The following is a 17,754-nucleotide window of genomic DNA, read 5'->3' as shown; positions in this document are numbered from 1 at the left end:
AGTTTGGGTATCCGGTCTAGAACGGATACGGAAACAGTCTGTGTGCGTATTCATATATGCGTGGAAATGGCCGGATACGGTAGGCGGGCTCTAGACCGGATATGAGCACTTGAACAGTAAACACCTTAGTGACGGAGGCAAGGTGGTCGTTTGTTTCCACGGTCCCATACATTCTACGTAAACAAACTCCTCCTCTTCCTTTTGTGTCATTAACATGCGGCGTTGCCATGTCCGCTTATTATAAGCGACTTTGGGCTTGTTTTTCTGTAAAGTTGCTTTAATGTAAGGTAGTTGCGGGTTGTGTTTTTTGTGCTTTTTCTAAAATGTAGTATCTTATTTTGGCTTGCTTCCTAATGTTGTTAAACCAGTTTAAACCCCCACACAATATTCGTGTTGTTGAAATGTTTCTAAAATATTCAATTTTTTTTTAAATTTCCTTTGAAAATAGCAGATCTACAAGCTCACAATGCATCGCATCGTGACGCGTTGTGAGCTTCTGCTGCTTTCAAATAGCCAATGTATTATGTTTAAAAGGGCGAAGAAGGGCTCGCCTCTTCTGGGCTTGTTTTCATAGACGTGGTTGCTTGTTTCTTTCTCAAAACTTGGCAACGCTGTACCTATACAAACTCCTCCTCTTCCCTTACGTCATTAACATGGACGCCTTCTATTCTAACCCAAAGCTTAAGACAACATGACATTGGTCTCTTAGTTGTTGCATTAGTTTTTATCAGTATTATTGTGTCTGCTCTGATCACCGTATAAAGCCACCATGCCCCGGTACGAGCTGGCCCTCATCATGAAGACCATGCAGCGGTATGTTTGTATATTTGTCTGTCATTAAATGTTTCGATGAATTGAATACACAGTGACAGGACCCCAATGGAAACAAGCCATAGTGCTTTCTTGGGTTTAATCCTTTTAGCATCCTTTTGAATGAAACTGTACCTAGATTAGGCCTATCACAATAATTACATTTATTTTTAAATTTTTAATTACAATTATTTTTGCGTAATTGTCATAATCGTTTCCATGTTGAAAGATTTTCACACATTTTCAAATATAAGAAAATAGCAGAAATAGCTCATTACAAGCTTACAACTGTTATTTTTTAATATATTGATAATTTCTTTGTATATTTCAGTTATTTGTCATTCCTGTGCAATTTTTGACCACAAAGTCTAAAAGGCTTCATATGTTCCAATGCCAAACACAATAATATCGTTAATCGCAATTATTTGAGTGACAATTAATCGTCAACTTAAATGTAATCGTGACAGCCCTAACCTAGATCTGTGCTTTTTATTTGCAAACTGTTAATAAAGTATTCAATCAATCAGGCCAGAGACCGTGGCGGCCCTGCGGAGGACGGTGGAGACCCTGATGGAGCGGGGCGCCGTGGTCCGACAGCTGGAGAACCTGGGAGAGAAGAGACTGCTGCCCTACAAGATCTCCAAGCACAACGAGCGGCACACGCACGGCTCGTACTTCCTGGTGGATTTCCACGCAGCGCCCAACGTCCTCACGGGCCTGCTGGATCACCTGGAGCGCGACGTGGACGTGGTGAGGCAGACCGTGTTGAAGAAAGACCCCGAGGTCTCCAAAAGACCTTGCTGTGGCGGCCCTCCTACTGAAGCCAAGGACGCCGTTAAAAAATGAACAAATGTAAGCGACAACATTTTTATAGCCTTGGCTTAAGACTATCATAGATGTCTTTGAAAGTAAAAGTTAGACTCGATAAAATACATCTGTGATAGTCTTGATTCAAGGCTAACAATTTTATATTATATATTGTATGATATCAGCTCTAGCCATATTACTTTCACCATCTTAAAACACAAATGATCACTCGGGGTGGTCACTCGGGGACGGTCTATCAATAAATATAGCACGTCTACAGTTAATACATGCATCTACACCATCACAAAAGATGAACAGTCTATCAGTATCAAGAATGAGTGTATGGATGATAGATGTCTATATCAACCATGATATGAGCGAATGTACAGTTTATCAACAATGAGTATCTGAATGAATGTATAATCTATCAAAGGTATTTAACAAGCATTATGTCAATGTTAGGCAATGTACAGTATATCCTGCAAAATACATTAGATTAGTATGTTATCAACAGTCTTCTTTAGTAGTCTCTCTCTCTGTCGTTTGGGTTAGGTGATTTCTCTCCGCTCACCCAGGTACGGGGCTGAGGCGCTATCCTTTTACCCCCCCGGCCTGGGGGGGAGGTTCACCCAGGCTATATTTCTGGGCACACTTCCAGCAGCCACGTCACCGTATCGTCATCCACAGATAGCAGGCCATGCATCCTATTGGGAGCCCGATACATCGGGCATTCCAGCATGACATGGTCTGCTGTCTGTTCCTCTGCGCCACACTCACAGGTCGCACTAGGAGTCAGTCAAGTCCCATCTTTGCATGGATGAGCGGAAACGCCCCACGCTGGTCCGGAGGCGATTAAGCCTCACCCATGCCAGTCTAGGCAGGTCCAGCCCAGTAGGGGGAAAACCGACGTCGGGGGATGAAGTCATGGAGTCTAGAGGTGTTTGCCTCCCACTCCATGCTCCAAAAGTGATCCAGCCCATGTTGCCGCACTGATGTTGACTTCACTGCAATGCTGCAGGAGTTCCCGTGCGGCAAGCACAAATGGGTGTCTGGACCTGAGGCGCCGGGGAGGCTCAGTTGTTATGACGGGCCTTTCATGGAGCAGGTGGTTTGGCTCCATGGCCCGGCACGCGAGACGTGCTGTGGCTCCCTTGCGGGGAAGCTCAGCGGGCTGGATGCCTGCAAGGATAGGGAGATAGTCCACAGGAGTGAGACGCAGGCATCCTGTCACCTGGAGGTTCGTTGATGGGCGCATCGATGAGGCGAGTATGAGCACTGCGAATCCATACCGGAGCGCAGTGCTCGCTAGTCGAGTAAAACAAGGACCAGGGCAGCCGAACGCAAAGTTCTTGCGCCGGCACTCCAGCCTGACCCAACTAGTCGTCAATGCCACACGAGTTGTTAGCTTCTTGCACAGTGACTCAAGGACAGATGTCGGCAAAACGTGAGCGACCTGTCCAGTGTCACGCCGAGGTAGGTTGGCTCGGCGCAAAATGGCAGGGGTGTTCCACCTATATATATACCCAGAGCGCACGTTTAGCCCTCCTGTTATTAAGATGGAAGGCTGCCGACACCGTCTCTGCCATAGGCGTACTTCCGTGAGACTGTATCAGGCAAGTCATAGGTGTTCTTTAGTAGCGATAGGGTGAGAAAATACAGAGAGCAAGAGAAACGAAACAACTAAGTCTACCTGAGTGATCACAACAGTTCCACAACCAACACAAATAGTGTGTGTGTGTTTGTGTGTGCTGTAATTTGTAATATCTGTTCTATATGTCTGTAATAACAGCTGTCTTTGTTTTACAGGGCTTTGAACGTCTCAGCTAAGAAGACATGCAATGTGAAGTTTTCCTCTGTCATTTCTCATGTTGGCCTGCAGTTGGTGTTATGTTGTCATAAATCACTTTTTTGTACCTTACATTTATTGAGTTCTGCTTTTTTCATTGGAAATAGACTTTAGACTATGTTTGTGCCAGTGAAGACAGTTTCAGTTCTTGTTCTCAGCAAATCCCCTTTCTAGTTTCTAAATCAGTCTTAACATGGGGTTCTTTCCCTGGACGTGCTATAAAGTTGACCATTAACCACTTAAGCCCTGTATACTTTATTGTATGATAAATTGCGTAAATAACCGATCTACAAGTCACGATGCGATGCTGTTGTGAGCTTGTAGATCTGCTATTTTCACTATTTCTGAAAAAGGACTTTGATGAAAGTTATGACAAGGTTTTTACAGTGAATTTGATTTGAGTGGGAAGGTCTGAATGGTACTTGTCAAAATTGTCTTAGATCATGAGAATAACGGTTATAGTATATACATGCGCCATTAAAGGTAGGGTAAGTGATATTTTTTTGTAATTTTTATATTTTTTGTTAAAAAGGTTAAAGTTCTATATTCTGATATTAATCATTGCTACAGAGCGTTTGTTCGGTCACAGGGGTCTCTCCAGCTCTTTAGTAAACAGAATATAGTACATTTTCAGGTAGTACATTTGAGCCAATCAGGAGAGGGCACTGAAAATGCATTTTCTGTTTAATAAAGAGCTGGAGAGACATGGGAGACTCCTTATATGGACAAGACACTCTGGAGTACTATCAGAACATAGACCCATTTTGCAATTATTTGAATAATTGCAAATCACTTACCCTACCTTTAATTACTTACTGTAGTCTTACATAATCTATTGCAACATACTATATGGACAGATTTGATTAAATACCTAGAACTGAGAGTAGGCCTACTGTAAAATATTTCAGTTCTCTTATCAGATGTTCCTCTTTACGGTTTTATATCCTCATGAGAACAATGTACCTACTTAACTTGTGACATTTGCTATGTGTTCGCAAACTGAACTTGTGTATTAAAGGGATAGTTCAGTTTTTCATTTTTGGGTTTGATTACTCTTCCCAAGGAACTGGTCAAAAACATGAAAACGTTTTAAATCTGCCCTTCTGTTACTGATAATTATACTGTATGTCAACAGTAGACTTGTTAGCATGTTTTAGCAATGCTAATGGAATGAATGGTATCAGCTAGCCAGTATCTGTTTTTGATCAGCTAACCAGATACAGGCTACTAATTGATACTCGTTAGGAGTGCTACAACTTGCTAACAAGCTTCTTGTGGACATTTCTCATTAACCGTAGCGCTGATTTTAAAAGCATTTTACTTTGAGAATAAAAAAAAGTATGATATCAAACCCAATTATTAAAAACGGAATTATAATGCAAGCCATCGCAAGCATATCTGCATGCTTATGCAGATGAGAGTGAATCAGTACAGATACCTTTCAGACAGATACTGGTCAAGCCAAAGATATTCATGAAAAATATGAGTATTATGTGAATAAACAATATATTCACATTGGGGCAGATGTAGTTGAGTGGGTAGAGAGGTCTGGTAATAAGAATATTGTCAGTTTGTCCCTGGCATGCCCAGTCTATTATGTGTGTCGAAGTGCCCCTGAGAAAGGTTTAACCTCTAACTGCTCCCTGGTACTGTATTCATGGCACTTCCCTACTGTTCGTAATAGGATGGGTTAAACACAGAGTACACATTTCACGTACAGTATGTGCAAATGTATAGTGAAAAAATACCACAGAACACAACTCAAGGGCACTCAATTATTATTATGAAGACGTATAAATAAACAGTCTGTCAGCATCAACAGCCTTAAATCTCACAAAAACACATACAAGCAAGGACGTCATTAGCACATATCAGACAGATAATAGAATTTACAATTTAGGCATTTAGCAGACGCTCTTAATCCAGAGCGACTTACAGTAAGCAAGGACAACACGAGGTAATTACATCAAATGCATAGATGCATAGTCATCTACGTCTAGCATAGTACACATCATCATAATACAAAATTAGAGTCAAGCGAAAACGTAAAAAGAAATGATCAAAAATAGACAGATTTTTGCAGCTTTCTTATTTTTTGAGTTACAAATTTTGCCCCAATACTAACACATTTTCTAAATATTGTTGACTCTTGCTTTTGGACTTTTTACATGATATTGTTGTTGTTGTTGTTATTATCATTAGTGCTATTTGTTATTATTATACGTGATCAAAGGAGATATTGGTTTAACAAAGACTTAATATATCAAATAAAATAATTTAAGTAGTACTGTATGTCAGTGTTCAGCAGAAAGTGTTTTGCAACAACATGACAGGACACAAGAAAGCAGAGCAAGGGGCCGTGTCTGTGACGTCACAGGTCATGTGACATGAGTCATATCATGTGACAGTGTTGGTCACCACAATAAAAGCATCAACAAGGGCCTGAGGCTGCATTGCAGACAGAGAGAGAGAGAGTTATAGAACACGACGTCCTCCTTCACCAACAGAGAATAAAGACAACAACAACAACAAAACAGCAGAGTCATGCTGCTGCCTCTAGCTCTGCTCTTCGTCTCCTCAGGTAATAAGAGAAGAAACGAAACGTAATGTTGTGGCGTTATTATTTATGAGTAAAGAAGTGTTTTGCTTCGTAATGGTTGCTTTTCATTGAAGTGCGGAAGCGTTTCCTCTTTCGTACTGCGGTGCTGTGTGTGTGTGTGTGTGTGTGTGTGTGTGTGCGGCGAAAACGGCAGATCTACAAGCTCACAACGCGTCGCGGTGCGACGCGTTGTGAGCTTTTAGATCTGCAGTTTTCGCAAACGTTTCGTAAACATCAACAAAGAAAGAGGCCAAGTCACTGCTAACTTTTCGTAGATGACAACATTCCGCTTGTTTCACGTTTTGTTGTTTTGTACTGTGGCACATGTTAGCTCTATGAATGTTTACCTAATGATGATGTTGTTGTGACGTTATTTAACCCGTTAGCTAACGTTATAGTTAGCTTGGCGTGTTCATGTTATTGCTGGCGGCACGGCTAGGCTAATTAGCTGTCTGTGCTAACTGCTAACGTGACGCCCCAACCAACACACACTGGCTGTCAGTATGGTGCGTCTCTGTCATACGGCGGTGTCGCTTGCCGAGAACAGATTATATTGTCTGCAATAGACACGACTCACGGGTGGTATATAAATCAGGCTAATTTAAGAAACTAAAAACCATCTGGGTAAGATGTTATACATTCCAATGCTTTGTCTTTTACCCGTTTTGACAAGTCATTTCCTGGAACAAAATGAATGAATTGAATACTTTTATTATCAGTTTGCAAAAAAAAGCACAAAGAACAGTTCAATACAAAAGGATGCTAAAAGGATAAACACAAGAAAGCACTATGGCTGGTTTCCATTGGGGTCCTGTTTGTGTATTCAATTCATCAAAACATTTAAAGGCAAATAATAACCCACAATATGCAAAAACATCACATAAACGAGGAGTAATCAAATACAGAAATATGTAAAAAAAATAATATATGTAATATATAGGTACTGTATAAAGTGATACTTTTTGATTAAAAACAAAAATTGTTATAAAGTTAAAACTCTAGTATATTCTGATCATTGAGTGTTCTGAGCTCTCTCTTCTGATTGGATAAAATTGGTATCCAGACCTGAAAATGTATTCGGTTGTTCTATAATAATGATGATAAGTAGTATTTATATAGTGCCTTAACAATTTTACAAAGTGCTTTACTGCACCTTGAATGCTTTTGCATAATGCAACATGCAAAATATAATGAAACTAGTTAAGTTATGTACTGATGGCTGACATTCCCTACTGGCAGTAATAGTTGAAGTATTGTTACTGTTAACTTAAGAAATGCAGAAGTGTAAAATCTGATACACCTGCACCGCAAGTTTCATTTCATCTTTTCATTGGGTGGGGGTGCTGAAGTTCAGAGGCCAGATGTCTTACCTTTGTCACATTCTTCTGTGGAAAGGATTTTCCCAGCTGAAAACATAATCTAATACCGTACTGGTATGAGGATGTATGTGACTGGCATGAGAATGTACGTGACTGGGAGCGACTAGGGCCGTTTATAACAATGTAACTGTGGGTTTAACTTGGGCATGTTTGAACGTGAAACTGAAAAGTGTTTCATTCATTGTCAGCAGACTGTAGCAGTTAAATGCAGGGCATTAGCACTATCGGTTCCTGACATTTATGGCATTTTTCTCTTGTGTGTCTGTATAGACTAGCACTTATCAGGCTGACCTGGTGAAATAATATTTACACACACAGTAATGTCCTTTGCCCCCCCAACTCAACACCCAACCTGTATTTACTACATGCCTGCAAAGAAGAAGTAGGCCAGATACTTTTGTTGAGCAACGTGTTTCCACAGTTGTAATCTATTGTTCTGCACAGGAGCATGTGATGAGTTACTCATAAGGTTTAGAGGTACTATCTCATGGCTGGCATTAGTCACATAAATAGTTGTCGTTTTTGCTGAGTTGCCTTTCAGTAACGCCATAGATTGTTTGACCTCTGCCTCGTGTGAACTTTGTTGACCTAGTTGCCTGGCTCTTCTACCAGGACAAGACAAATTCAACATTAGTCTTAATGGGTTTTCTTTCTAAATCACTTAGGAAAACAGCTTATGCCGCTTTTGATGTGGTCATCTGTTTTGTCATTCCCTACTTACACTAGGGTGGTACACTTAAAAGCGATCAACAAGCTTGTAGATAAGCTATTTTGACCAAATGTTCACCCCAGAATAGGGACACTAGTAGGGTTCAAGTGGTTATTTAATGCCGTTAACTTTGGCCCGGAAAGTGAGTGTATCACGATGTCTCTGTGAGCGGATTTAACTTTGCTTTGTCATGAGCACAATGGGCCCGTTTGGGAACGGCTTGTTATTTTGTCTGTACTGTACATGTGACCCACAAGAAGTGGATTGTGGGAGGGACCTGCACTGTATCTGTGTGGGAGTGAATAACTACAGAATGGGAGGGGGGGCACTTCCAGTGACTCCAGACTTTCAGTTAGTCCTCCACAGGATTTTACTGTGCAAAATGGGAGGAGAGGGGACTTTTATTCCTGGGGTCTGATTGTTCCTTGTCACTTACACCTGTCAATGTCATATGGTGTCAGTCAATAGTAACGAAAATACTCTGAATCCATACATTGCGTCATAATGGGGATTGTCCTTGCAGAGGGATCAGTGTCTTTTGCCATATTACTGAAGTTAATCAATTATTGTGCTGTCTTTCTGTTGACTTTGTCTTTCTGTTAATTGTCTGACATCTTAAGACAATTATTGAAGTAGAGCAGTCCCATTTGAATGGTAACCCCGTTATATAACATTTTCCTCATTATGATGGCCTTGTTCCTTAATGACCTGGATGTCTAGACTAGCAGACATAATACTATTATAGGTTTAGAACAACTTGTTTGGAATCAATTGAAGTTTGGAAATGTGAACTACCATGATTTAGTTTATTTTGCTTTTTGCAGTTCTTTTAATGTTAGATTATTTATTTGAGGACAATCTTCATTTATTGCACTTGGAGTGAAAGCATATTCATTATAAGAATCCGATTGTTTCCTTGTTTGATTAGGCCTTTATCGGCTTTGAGGAAGTTGTGCAAGAGTAACCTAATGAGAGGAGAGAACTCAAACGAACTGCAGATTAGCTGTCAAAGTCTCACTTTTTTTTTTTTGTTCCACAAAAAATATCCATTTTATTCATGACTCCTGTATTTTAACTTTCAGCTGTAGCGACCCCTCTGCTCGGCACTGAGCAGTGTGCTCGTGGACCCCCCTATTGGTGTCAGAATGTGAAGACCGCATCTATTTGTGGAGCCGTGGCGCACTGCACACAGAACGTATGGAACAAGCCCCAAATGGTAAGGTCCTCCTTGCATTGATGCATTTTGACAACCCTGTCTGCCTTGTTTGTATTGAATTTGTTTGGATATTGCATAAGCTTGGATCAGTGGTGCAAAAGTGATTGGTTGCATGCATCCATTGTTTTTCTTCCTCCTTACAGAAATCGGTGCCATGTGAACTTTGTAAGGAGGTTTTGACAGTGGTGGAACAGCTGTTGAAGGATAATGCTACTGAGGTGAGTGAGACCTGACGATCCTTCGCTCTGTACTGTTTGATACTGCCTTTGCCTATCAAACCTGTAGCTTTAACCACTTGAACCCTAGTTGAACCTAGCTTGTTCCAAGGCTTTTTTCATCTTGCAAGAAGGAGAAGGGCGCGACTTTCGTTGTCTGTACTTCCCTGAAACCTGTCTTTTTCGACCAGTCACGACACCGTTTTATGCTCGGGGAACGTAAACAGATCTGCACAACATCAATGTCCCCTCCTCGGGTGGTACTTCTGTACTTGCGCTTAGGCACTTTCAGTAGCCATCTTGCCCAGTGTAGTGTACAGGGGGGAAAAAGAGCAGACCAAGTACAGAGCTCGGTCAACCAAGAATTGGTTTACAAAGTAAACCAATTAATAAGACTGACCTGCTCCCAACTGTTATCTTGCCGCAACGGCAACAGTGGAACATTTTATAGGTACCGAACATGCACTCCTTTTAATCGCTCTTTTCTTCGTTTTAACACTTACTGTACGTTTTGTTTTTGCAGTCTGAGCTCCTTGGATACCTGGAGAAGGCATGTCAGCTAATCCCGGATGCGGGCTTGACTGCGGAGTGCAAGGAGATGGTGGACAGCTACTACCCCATTCTCATTGGAATAATCACTGGAGAACTGGTGGGTACTAGCAACTTGGATTTGAACTCCTTGTTTTGTATTCAGATTCTTTAATAGGACTTGGCTGCAAATGAGCAGAGGATTACATTTGTTAAAGATGACCCAGAACGCTTCCTGGAGTTTATTTAGCGTGTTAGGCAGTTTATCCTCCTGAATTGTGCCTCATCTCAGACTCTTTAAGAGGAGCTTTGTGTGCCCCTGTGAGTCAGACGAGGCTGAGAGGGGAAGTGTATACCAGGGGGCTGAATAAGGGCCATTGACAGGGAAGTGAGTAGAACGCTAAAGGGGAACAGAGTAGCCATTGTGTCATGCAGAGCCTCTCGTGACTGACCATATCTGATCTAGCTTTTTTGTCTAACCTTTAACAATAATTCTGAGATCAGAGAGAGAAGTGGAACACAAGCTAACAATCTGCCCATAAAGCAGTACTGATAAGGAACACTCGCAGACTAAATTGCACAAGCACCTCATTATTCCATGTGAACTCCTCCTGCATTGGTATCGATGCTAATTGAGAACCCCTAACAAGCACTATGTCTTGGAGTGACGGCACATTTAAGTTCTGCTATGATGTATACAATGCGCTATGATGAAACACTACCCTTCCTCTCTGCCTGACCTACTTGTTGTTAACTAGTTGTACGAACGCTTGTTTTCTATTGTATTGTTTATTGGATCTTATTTAGTCGATACACTTAATTGTTTTAGCTCATGCTCATTTGATTTAGCTATTTTGTCTCATCTGTTTAAGGAAATAGGTAGCTGATATATTGCACTTTTACCTTAGCGCTAGGTATACTCTTGGTTGCTTGTTTTTGCAGAAAATGCACTAAAGACTTCTGGTGATTAGTAGTTTTCGTTCCCTACCTATGTTGAATACACTTATTGTAAGTCGCTTTGGATAAAAGCGTCTGCTAAATGACTGTTATGTAATGTAATGTAATGTTTTGTTTTTACAGTGAAGACACATTAGCATGGTAACTAACACTGTTGGTCACACAGCAGAAGTATTCTGTTAAACCATTGTAATTGACTGGTGTCATCTAGCATTTGGTTTCACGTATCACCAGTGCCGTTCACACTGACTTCTTACATTTTTCAAACTCCCAACCCACATTTCTTTTCTTTTTTTAACCCAAGCTAATTGTCATGCATTTAATCACCTAAGCCTTATTTTATACATTGACATGTGGCAAAAACGGCTGCATGTTGTCTGCCATCTGCTCTAATTTAGCAATTAGAAAAAATGTTCACCTATGTGACATGCCCAAAAGTTGTTAACTTGGCTTTCCTGTTTCATGAGCTCCCTCAGTGTCTGTTATTGATGTGACTTATTGGTTTGTATTTTAGGACGATCCTGCGGTGGTGTGTAGCGCCATGGGTCTGTGTCGCTCCCAGCAGGCAGCCCTGGCACAGGAGAAGGAGCAGCTTCTGTCCAACGAGATTCCCCAAGTGGTGGACCTGGCCCAGCGTATCGCCCCCTTCATCATCAACGTGCCCCAGCTCCTCTACCCCCAGGAGGACGCCAAGCCAGCGGCGCCCAAACAGAAGGCCCCAGAACATGTACTGTACACCACTATATTAAACCCCTCTTTAACCTGATATAACCTTTTAGGTGCCAAGCCACTTGGCCTTTGGTGTCGTCAGTTTTTTGAGGGCACAAAGGTGCCAAATGTCAGGATATCATTAAGGGCATCAGATCAACCAATGGCTTCAATTCTCTGGAAATAATTAATTGAACTTAAGGTTTTAGGAAGATTAATTTATGAAATTAATGAATGAAATAATTACATTATAGACTTATCACACGATAGTCCAAACGGTGGAGGCACAGTGGCCATGAAGTTCCTGCCCTGGTACATGCTCTCTCCATTTTTCAACACATTGAAACAGTGCACAAAACTGTCTTCACAAACCTCAAGGTAGTTTGTGTTCTTTTTCCACAGTGCCATATTGGCGTTTGTCACAACTGTCCATGCAAATGAACTATGGCGCATGTAGTTTTCATAGCTTCCATTTAGGACACATTATTGAGCTCATCTCTGCATCAATATGAACACTTCTGTACCTTCACAATGTGACTGCTTGCTTTTAAGCAGTGCTGGATAGAAATGGTCTATCAGCTTATATCGCCATCTACTGGACTTTCTTTTTTTTGCAGAAGACTGATTTGAATTTGTTTTTGTATAGCGGGGAGACGTGATTGTCTGTTTTAGATGAATGTCATTAAAGGCGTTCCACTTGGAAACGATTGTATGGCCTCTACTCTTCGGCTTGTCTTCAGCAGATGTGGTCCTAAATGAACCTTATGGACATATGGTTAATTTACTTCTCCTGTCTGCACTGCTCACGCTGTCTGTAGGAGGGTGGTGACGTGTGCCAGGACTGTGTCAAGTTCTTGACTGATGCTCAGGAACAGGCGAAGGCAAACCAAACATTTGTCTCCTCTCTCATTGAGAGCCTTCAGAAGCAGTGTGATGTCCTGGGACCTGGCATGTCTGATCTGGTGAGTCCGGGCTCTCTGGGTTCTATATTGAGTCAAAATGCTTTCAATATGATATTGCTGTTTTAAATAGAATATATAAGACTTGTGGTAGCTGCACTGTATGCTGACCGTCCCTTCCTCCTTTGCAGTGCAAGCAGTACATCAGCCAATATGCTCCCATCATTGTTCAGCAGCTCATGTCAATGGTGAGTTGTCTCCTCAAACTCTTGCATTAAATGTTTACTTGAGCCACACGAGTTAATGTTCAAGTCTAATGCCCAGTGGGTGAGCGACATGCAGCAGTTAATGAACCGGATGTGTGTGGCGACACTGTTAAGCCCATACCCAGTCTTACGGCATCACCTTGTCTGCTGTTTTCAATTCATTCTCATCTTTAATCATTTATGTTTTTTTTTCCCCCCCTTGTTTTTTTTTTTTTTGCTTGTTTCCTGTTTTTCTTCTACGTTTCTCCCCACCATTCTTCCATCTGACTTTCTGCACTGTTTCTCCTCCCTCTGCTCTGGGTTTTGTGTGCTGGTCCCCAGGAACAGGTAGGACTCTGTGTTCAGCCAGTAGCCTCTCAACCCGTAGCTCTTGCTTCCCGTGTGCTGTCCACTATTAGTACTACTCACCCACCGTTGTAGAAGTGCATGGATACTTGTCTATTGTTTAATTCTCTGATCACTGTAGGAAGTAGTTTCTGTTGAGCACCTGATCCAAAACTACTGAAAGGGTCCACACATTTCATTTTGCTTTACTGTTGATATTGTAGCTTGTTGTTGCATAACATGAAGGTTTGCATAGCAGAGGGATGGATGCATGTGCTTTAAATTAGTCTGAACCTTTCCATCAAAGTATGTGTTGAATTCATACTTCATATAATCTGGTATAATTGGATGTTCCTGGGTTCAGAGAGGCTAATTCTGAAGAAGCTGAGCTGTTGTGGGTGCATGTTTAAATACTGCTTGCAAGACACAAATTGCTGTGTTGGATATTTGTCATTAGAAATGATAATTGTTGGAAACACTGCATGAATGCCTCGGGTTAGTTTAACAATATTGTTAAATGGTCCTTAAGTTACATAATGGATCGTTTATTCTCTCTTCATGTTGTGTGGCATGTCTAGTGGGCCTGGGGTTAGGCAGCAATAACTCTTGTGTCTAATATACTGTCTGTTGTTCCCTCAGCAACCTAAGGATCTCTGTGCCCGTGCTGGTTTCTGTACTTCTGAGAAGAAGTCCGTGCCCATGCTGAGCCTGCTGCCTGCCAAAAGTGTATCTTCTGCCAAGACGTTTCCAGCTCTCAAGATGACCCCTGCAATCAAAGTGGAGTCTGTTCCCTCCAAGCCTGCCATGGTAAGCCAGGGCTTTGAAGAAACCGTGTTTTAATGCCTGTTGTTTCATGCATACTTGACGCTGCTGGAAGGACGATAACGAGGCTTGTGTTAGTTCCCAGATATGTGAGTTTCTTTGTGTTCTGTGTTGTAGGCCATGGTGCGTGCCCGGGACTCCCCCCAGTGTGCCATCTGTGAGTTTGTGATGAAGCAGGTGGAGTCTACGCTGTCTGATCAGACGACAGAGGTGTGTTTGTGTGCAGCTCCATGCAATCTGGCATATCCTGGAAGTGCCTTGCAAATGTTTACTATTTCTACGTTGTAGCTATTGGACTTTTTACTTTGATTTCAAACTGAATCCTTCCGTCTGTCTCACAGGAGGAGGTGATCCATGCTGTGGAGAAGGTGTGCAAGTTCTTGCCTTCCTCTCTGACTGCACAGTGTCAGGATCTGATTGAGGCCTACGGCCAAGCCATCATTGAGCTACTGGTACAGCAGGCTGATCCCAAGACCGTCTGTACCGTGCTGGGGCTGTGCAAGGATGCCAGCCGTGCCTTCATCCGTAAGGACTCCAGCTGATTTCATGGTGCCTAAAAATGAAAGTGACAATTGTATTTATTCAAGTCATTTGACTGTGTTTGCTTTCCTCCTCTAGCTGTAATGGACGAGATTCACTTCAAGACCGGTGGCTTCTGTGACGTGTGCAAGATGGCCGTCCGCTACATCGATGGAATCCTGGAGCAGAATGCTACTGAGGCACAGATTGAGGATGCTGTGAGAAAAGTTTGCAACTTCATGCCCAAAGCTGTCCAGAGCGAGGTAATGATGATTGAACGATGTACTTGTTCTACTTTCTTTTCTATTATCTCCACTATAACCATATCCTTTGTCCACAGTGTGACCAGCTGGTTGAGCAGTATGAGCCAGTCCTTGTGCAGCTGCTGCTCCAGATGCTGGACCCTGACTTTGTGTGCATGGTGAGGGCTGAATTACTTGTGAGAAATGATTATATGCATTCATTTCTGGTCTAGAAACTGACCCTGTGTTGTGTTCTGGTATCCAACAGAAAGTAGGAGCATGCCCTGAAGCTGTGCGACAGCTTCTAGGAACAGAGCAGTGCAGCTGGGGTCCTGCATTTTGGTGCAAGAACATGGTGACGGCAACGCGATGCAATGTGAGTACTAAAAGCACACCAGACAGTTAATTCTATGCAGTGTTTATATTTATTTGTATTCCTGGATTGAATCCTAAGATCTGAGAAGAAAGTTTGCGTCTCTGTCTAACCAGTTTGTTTTCGCATTACAGGCGGTGGCTCACTGCAAACGTCACGTGTGGGTATAAGAAGAGCTCCAGCGAAAATCTGACAATTTAGGGAATTAAAAGAGAAAATAAATAGAGCTGCTCTCCAGTTTTAATAAATTTGTCTTTCCTTTTTAAAAAATGAAATAGACTTAAACTTACTGCAATTTGTTTGAATGGAGATATGGGGAAAGGAAGTGGATCTGAGTTTTTTTGTTTTTCATGGTGGAAGGAGGGGGGATGTAAATGTTTAGTGGCCTAAAGGCTCAGTCTATTTTACTTACTGCTTCACTCCATGCAAGTGGGACAAGCCTTCCCATTAGGTTGAGTTGCATCAGTTTGGCTGGAATGATTTATTTTGTGTGTGTGTGTCTGTAAGGTCACTATTTTCACCTATTGCACGAAACTGATGAGATAATTGTCTGCTCTGGGTCTTTTAGACTCCCCCACTTAACTGATGGCTAACGGACCTAAACTGCTCAGATTGTTTATTAACCATGCCTGGTATTGGTTTTAGCAGTGTGTTTGATTCTAGAGCAAGATAAATTTATGTTTTGTGTGAGATATTGGAAATATTGTATGTATGCGTGTGAAGGAGCTAGTTTAGGGGGTCAAACCATGTACCGCCTCCATCTCGCCTCTCCTTGTTTGCACTCTTCCACTCATTTTGTAAATCAAATGTATTTCTAATAATGTACTGAAAGCATCTCGTTCAATCATTGCTTCACGTCCTGAGCCTGCTGTCTGGTGATCTGTACGATTTTTAACAATTGAATTAAAGTGATCCAAATCCACTCTTTAATATTTTGTATTAGGTGAAAGATAGAAAAAAAGTTTAAATGTTCACATCTTTAAGTTGTTTTAATGTACAAATGTCAACTTGTTTTTATCCTCTTCTCCTGAAAGTCATAACTCTTTGCTGGAACCAGCTAATGAGCAGCTTATTGCTTCTTTGAGGAATGATGAATGAGTAAATCTGCTTCCTTCAGGCTGTAAACGATCAGTTTCTGATATCTAAAATGGACAGACTTCCTCAATTATGTTGTTTTAAAGCTTCAGGAATATTGTATCCAGCACTGGACTGGTCAAACATGTGGTTTGTACACCGTTTCCCCATGGTGTGGCGCTCTGGGGCCACGCCACACTGAATTGATAAGGTGTTGGTGGACCATGGTATCATCATCATCATATGATACATTTTACATACCGTTTTTAAAACTCTCCTGGCCTTTGAAGAGTAGAGCTAGACTACTTGGAGAAGGCTTCATACTCCCAAGACAATTAAAAATGTCAAGCTCACAAAAGAGGTGGTATAAATTGAGTATACATTTTTCACTAGAATCACTGCCAAGCAGAAGTCAAGTGGCACTGCATCAAAGGTGAATTTAGGTTTGGCTCAATCGATAGTGAACTTGAAGCTTTGCTTGATCAGCTGATCTTGTATCCAACCCCTGAATTGAGACACAGCTAATTATGATTGCATGTGATAAGGAGGACTGTACAATATCCCTGTAGATAAGACCTTTCTTTTATGCTCGACAGCAAAGTTGGTGACAACCATCCCACATTATAGTAGTACTACTTAACTTTAATAGTATTACTGAAGTCACACACACACAATGATACAGTAAATTGTAATATAATAAAGGAGTGTGAAGGAGTTTCTATGAGGAATGACAATGTGGGAAACTAGAAACCATTACATCAATCTGACACTAGATGGCAGACTAAATACCACAGAAACCCATCAACACACTTGTGGAAAAGAAGCTGCATGGTTCTCCTGTATCCCAGGTAGGCATGCCACAGAGGGAAGGGTGGTCACTCACTGGCACACTGGCATAAGTATGAGAGAGAGGTTTTTCTTTTTAAGATTAAATATTCAAATAAAGTTATAGTGAAATTAAGTCCCCTCACATATGCAAATTTCATCCTGCATATAATTCTACATTCATTCTAACTCCTAACTCTGACTGGGGAGGGAGATATTTGGGTTATTGCTGAGTCTAATGATCATTACATCCTGATGTGAAAGAAAACATTTCTAAAGAAGAAAAGACAAAGGTTATTTATATGGGCAATCAAAATCAGTTGGAAATATTACATTTTGATTAGTCATAATGAAACTTATATTGACATGGCACACTGACTATCAAGAAAATGAAAACTTGGCACTTCATGTCAAAAAAAGATGCCGACCCCTGCTGTATCCTGTTTGAGTTCTCTCTCCTGATTGGATAGAATTGGTATCCCGACCCGAAAATGTATTTAGAGCTGGAGAGACCCGAGACACCTGTTGCAGAACAAATATATATATTTTAATAGCAATCATTGCTATAGAGTCTATTATCATAGACTGTTATCAGAATATAGAGCTATATATAGCTCTCTCTAAATAAAACTTTAA

General features: G+C 41.4%; 2 protein-coding genes across 2 annotated transcripts; both read left to right on the top strand.

The window, feature by feature from the left end:
- Positions 1–664: 664 nt before the first annotated feature.
- Positions 665–3,816, top strand: mrps6 (mitochondrial ribosomal protein S6). Its single transcript, XM_080448759.1, has 3 exons — positions 665–813; positions 1,338–1,662; positions 3,424–3,816. The coding sequence occupies exons 1-2, from the start codon at positions 770–772 to the stop codon at positions 1,654–1,656; spliced, it is 363 nt and encodes a 120-aa protein (XP_080304885.1). The 5' UTR covers positions 665–769; the 3' UTR covers positions 1,657–1,662; positions 3,424–3,816.
- Positions 3,817–5,883: 2,067 nt separating this feature from the next.
- psap (prosaposin) lies at positions 5,884–16,141 on the top strand. Its single transcript, XM_080449900.1, has 14 exons — positions 5,884–6,044; positions 9,233–9,366; positions 9,510–9,584; positions 10,105–10,230; positions 11,581–11,793; positions 12,593–12,736; positions 12,865–12,921; positions 13,903–14,070; positions 14,203–14,295; positions 14,427–14,610; positions 14,704–14,867; positions 14,945–15,025; positions 15,115–15,222; positions 15,354–16,141. Exons 1-14 carry the CDS (start codon positions 6,008–6,010, stop codon positions 15,387–15,389), a joined length of 1,620 nt encoding a protein of 539 aa, XP_080306026.1. The 5' UTR covers positions 5,884–6,007; the 3' UTR covers positions 15,390–16,141.
- Positions 16,142–17,754: the final 1,613 nt, after the last annotated feature.

This window comes from Gymnoscopelus braueri (genome assembly GCF_963280865.1).
Source record: "Gymnoscopelus braueri genome assembly, chromosome: 14".
Classification (NCBI taxonomy): Eukaryota; Metazoa; Chordata; class Actinopteri; order Myctophiformes; family Myctophidae; genus Gymnoscopelus; species Gymnoscopelus braueri.
This window is presented reverse-complemented; position numbering and strand designations above follow the sequence as displayed.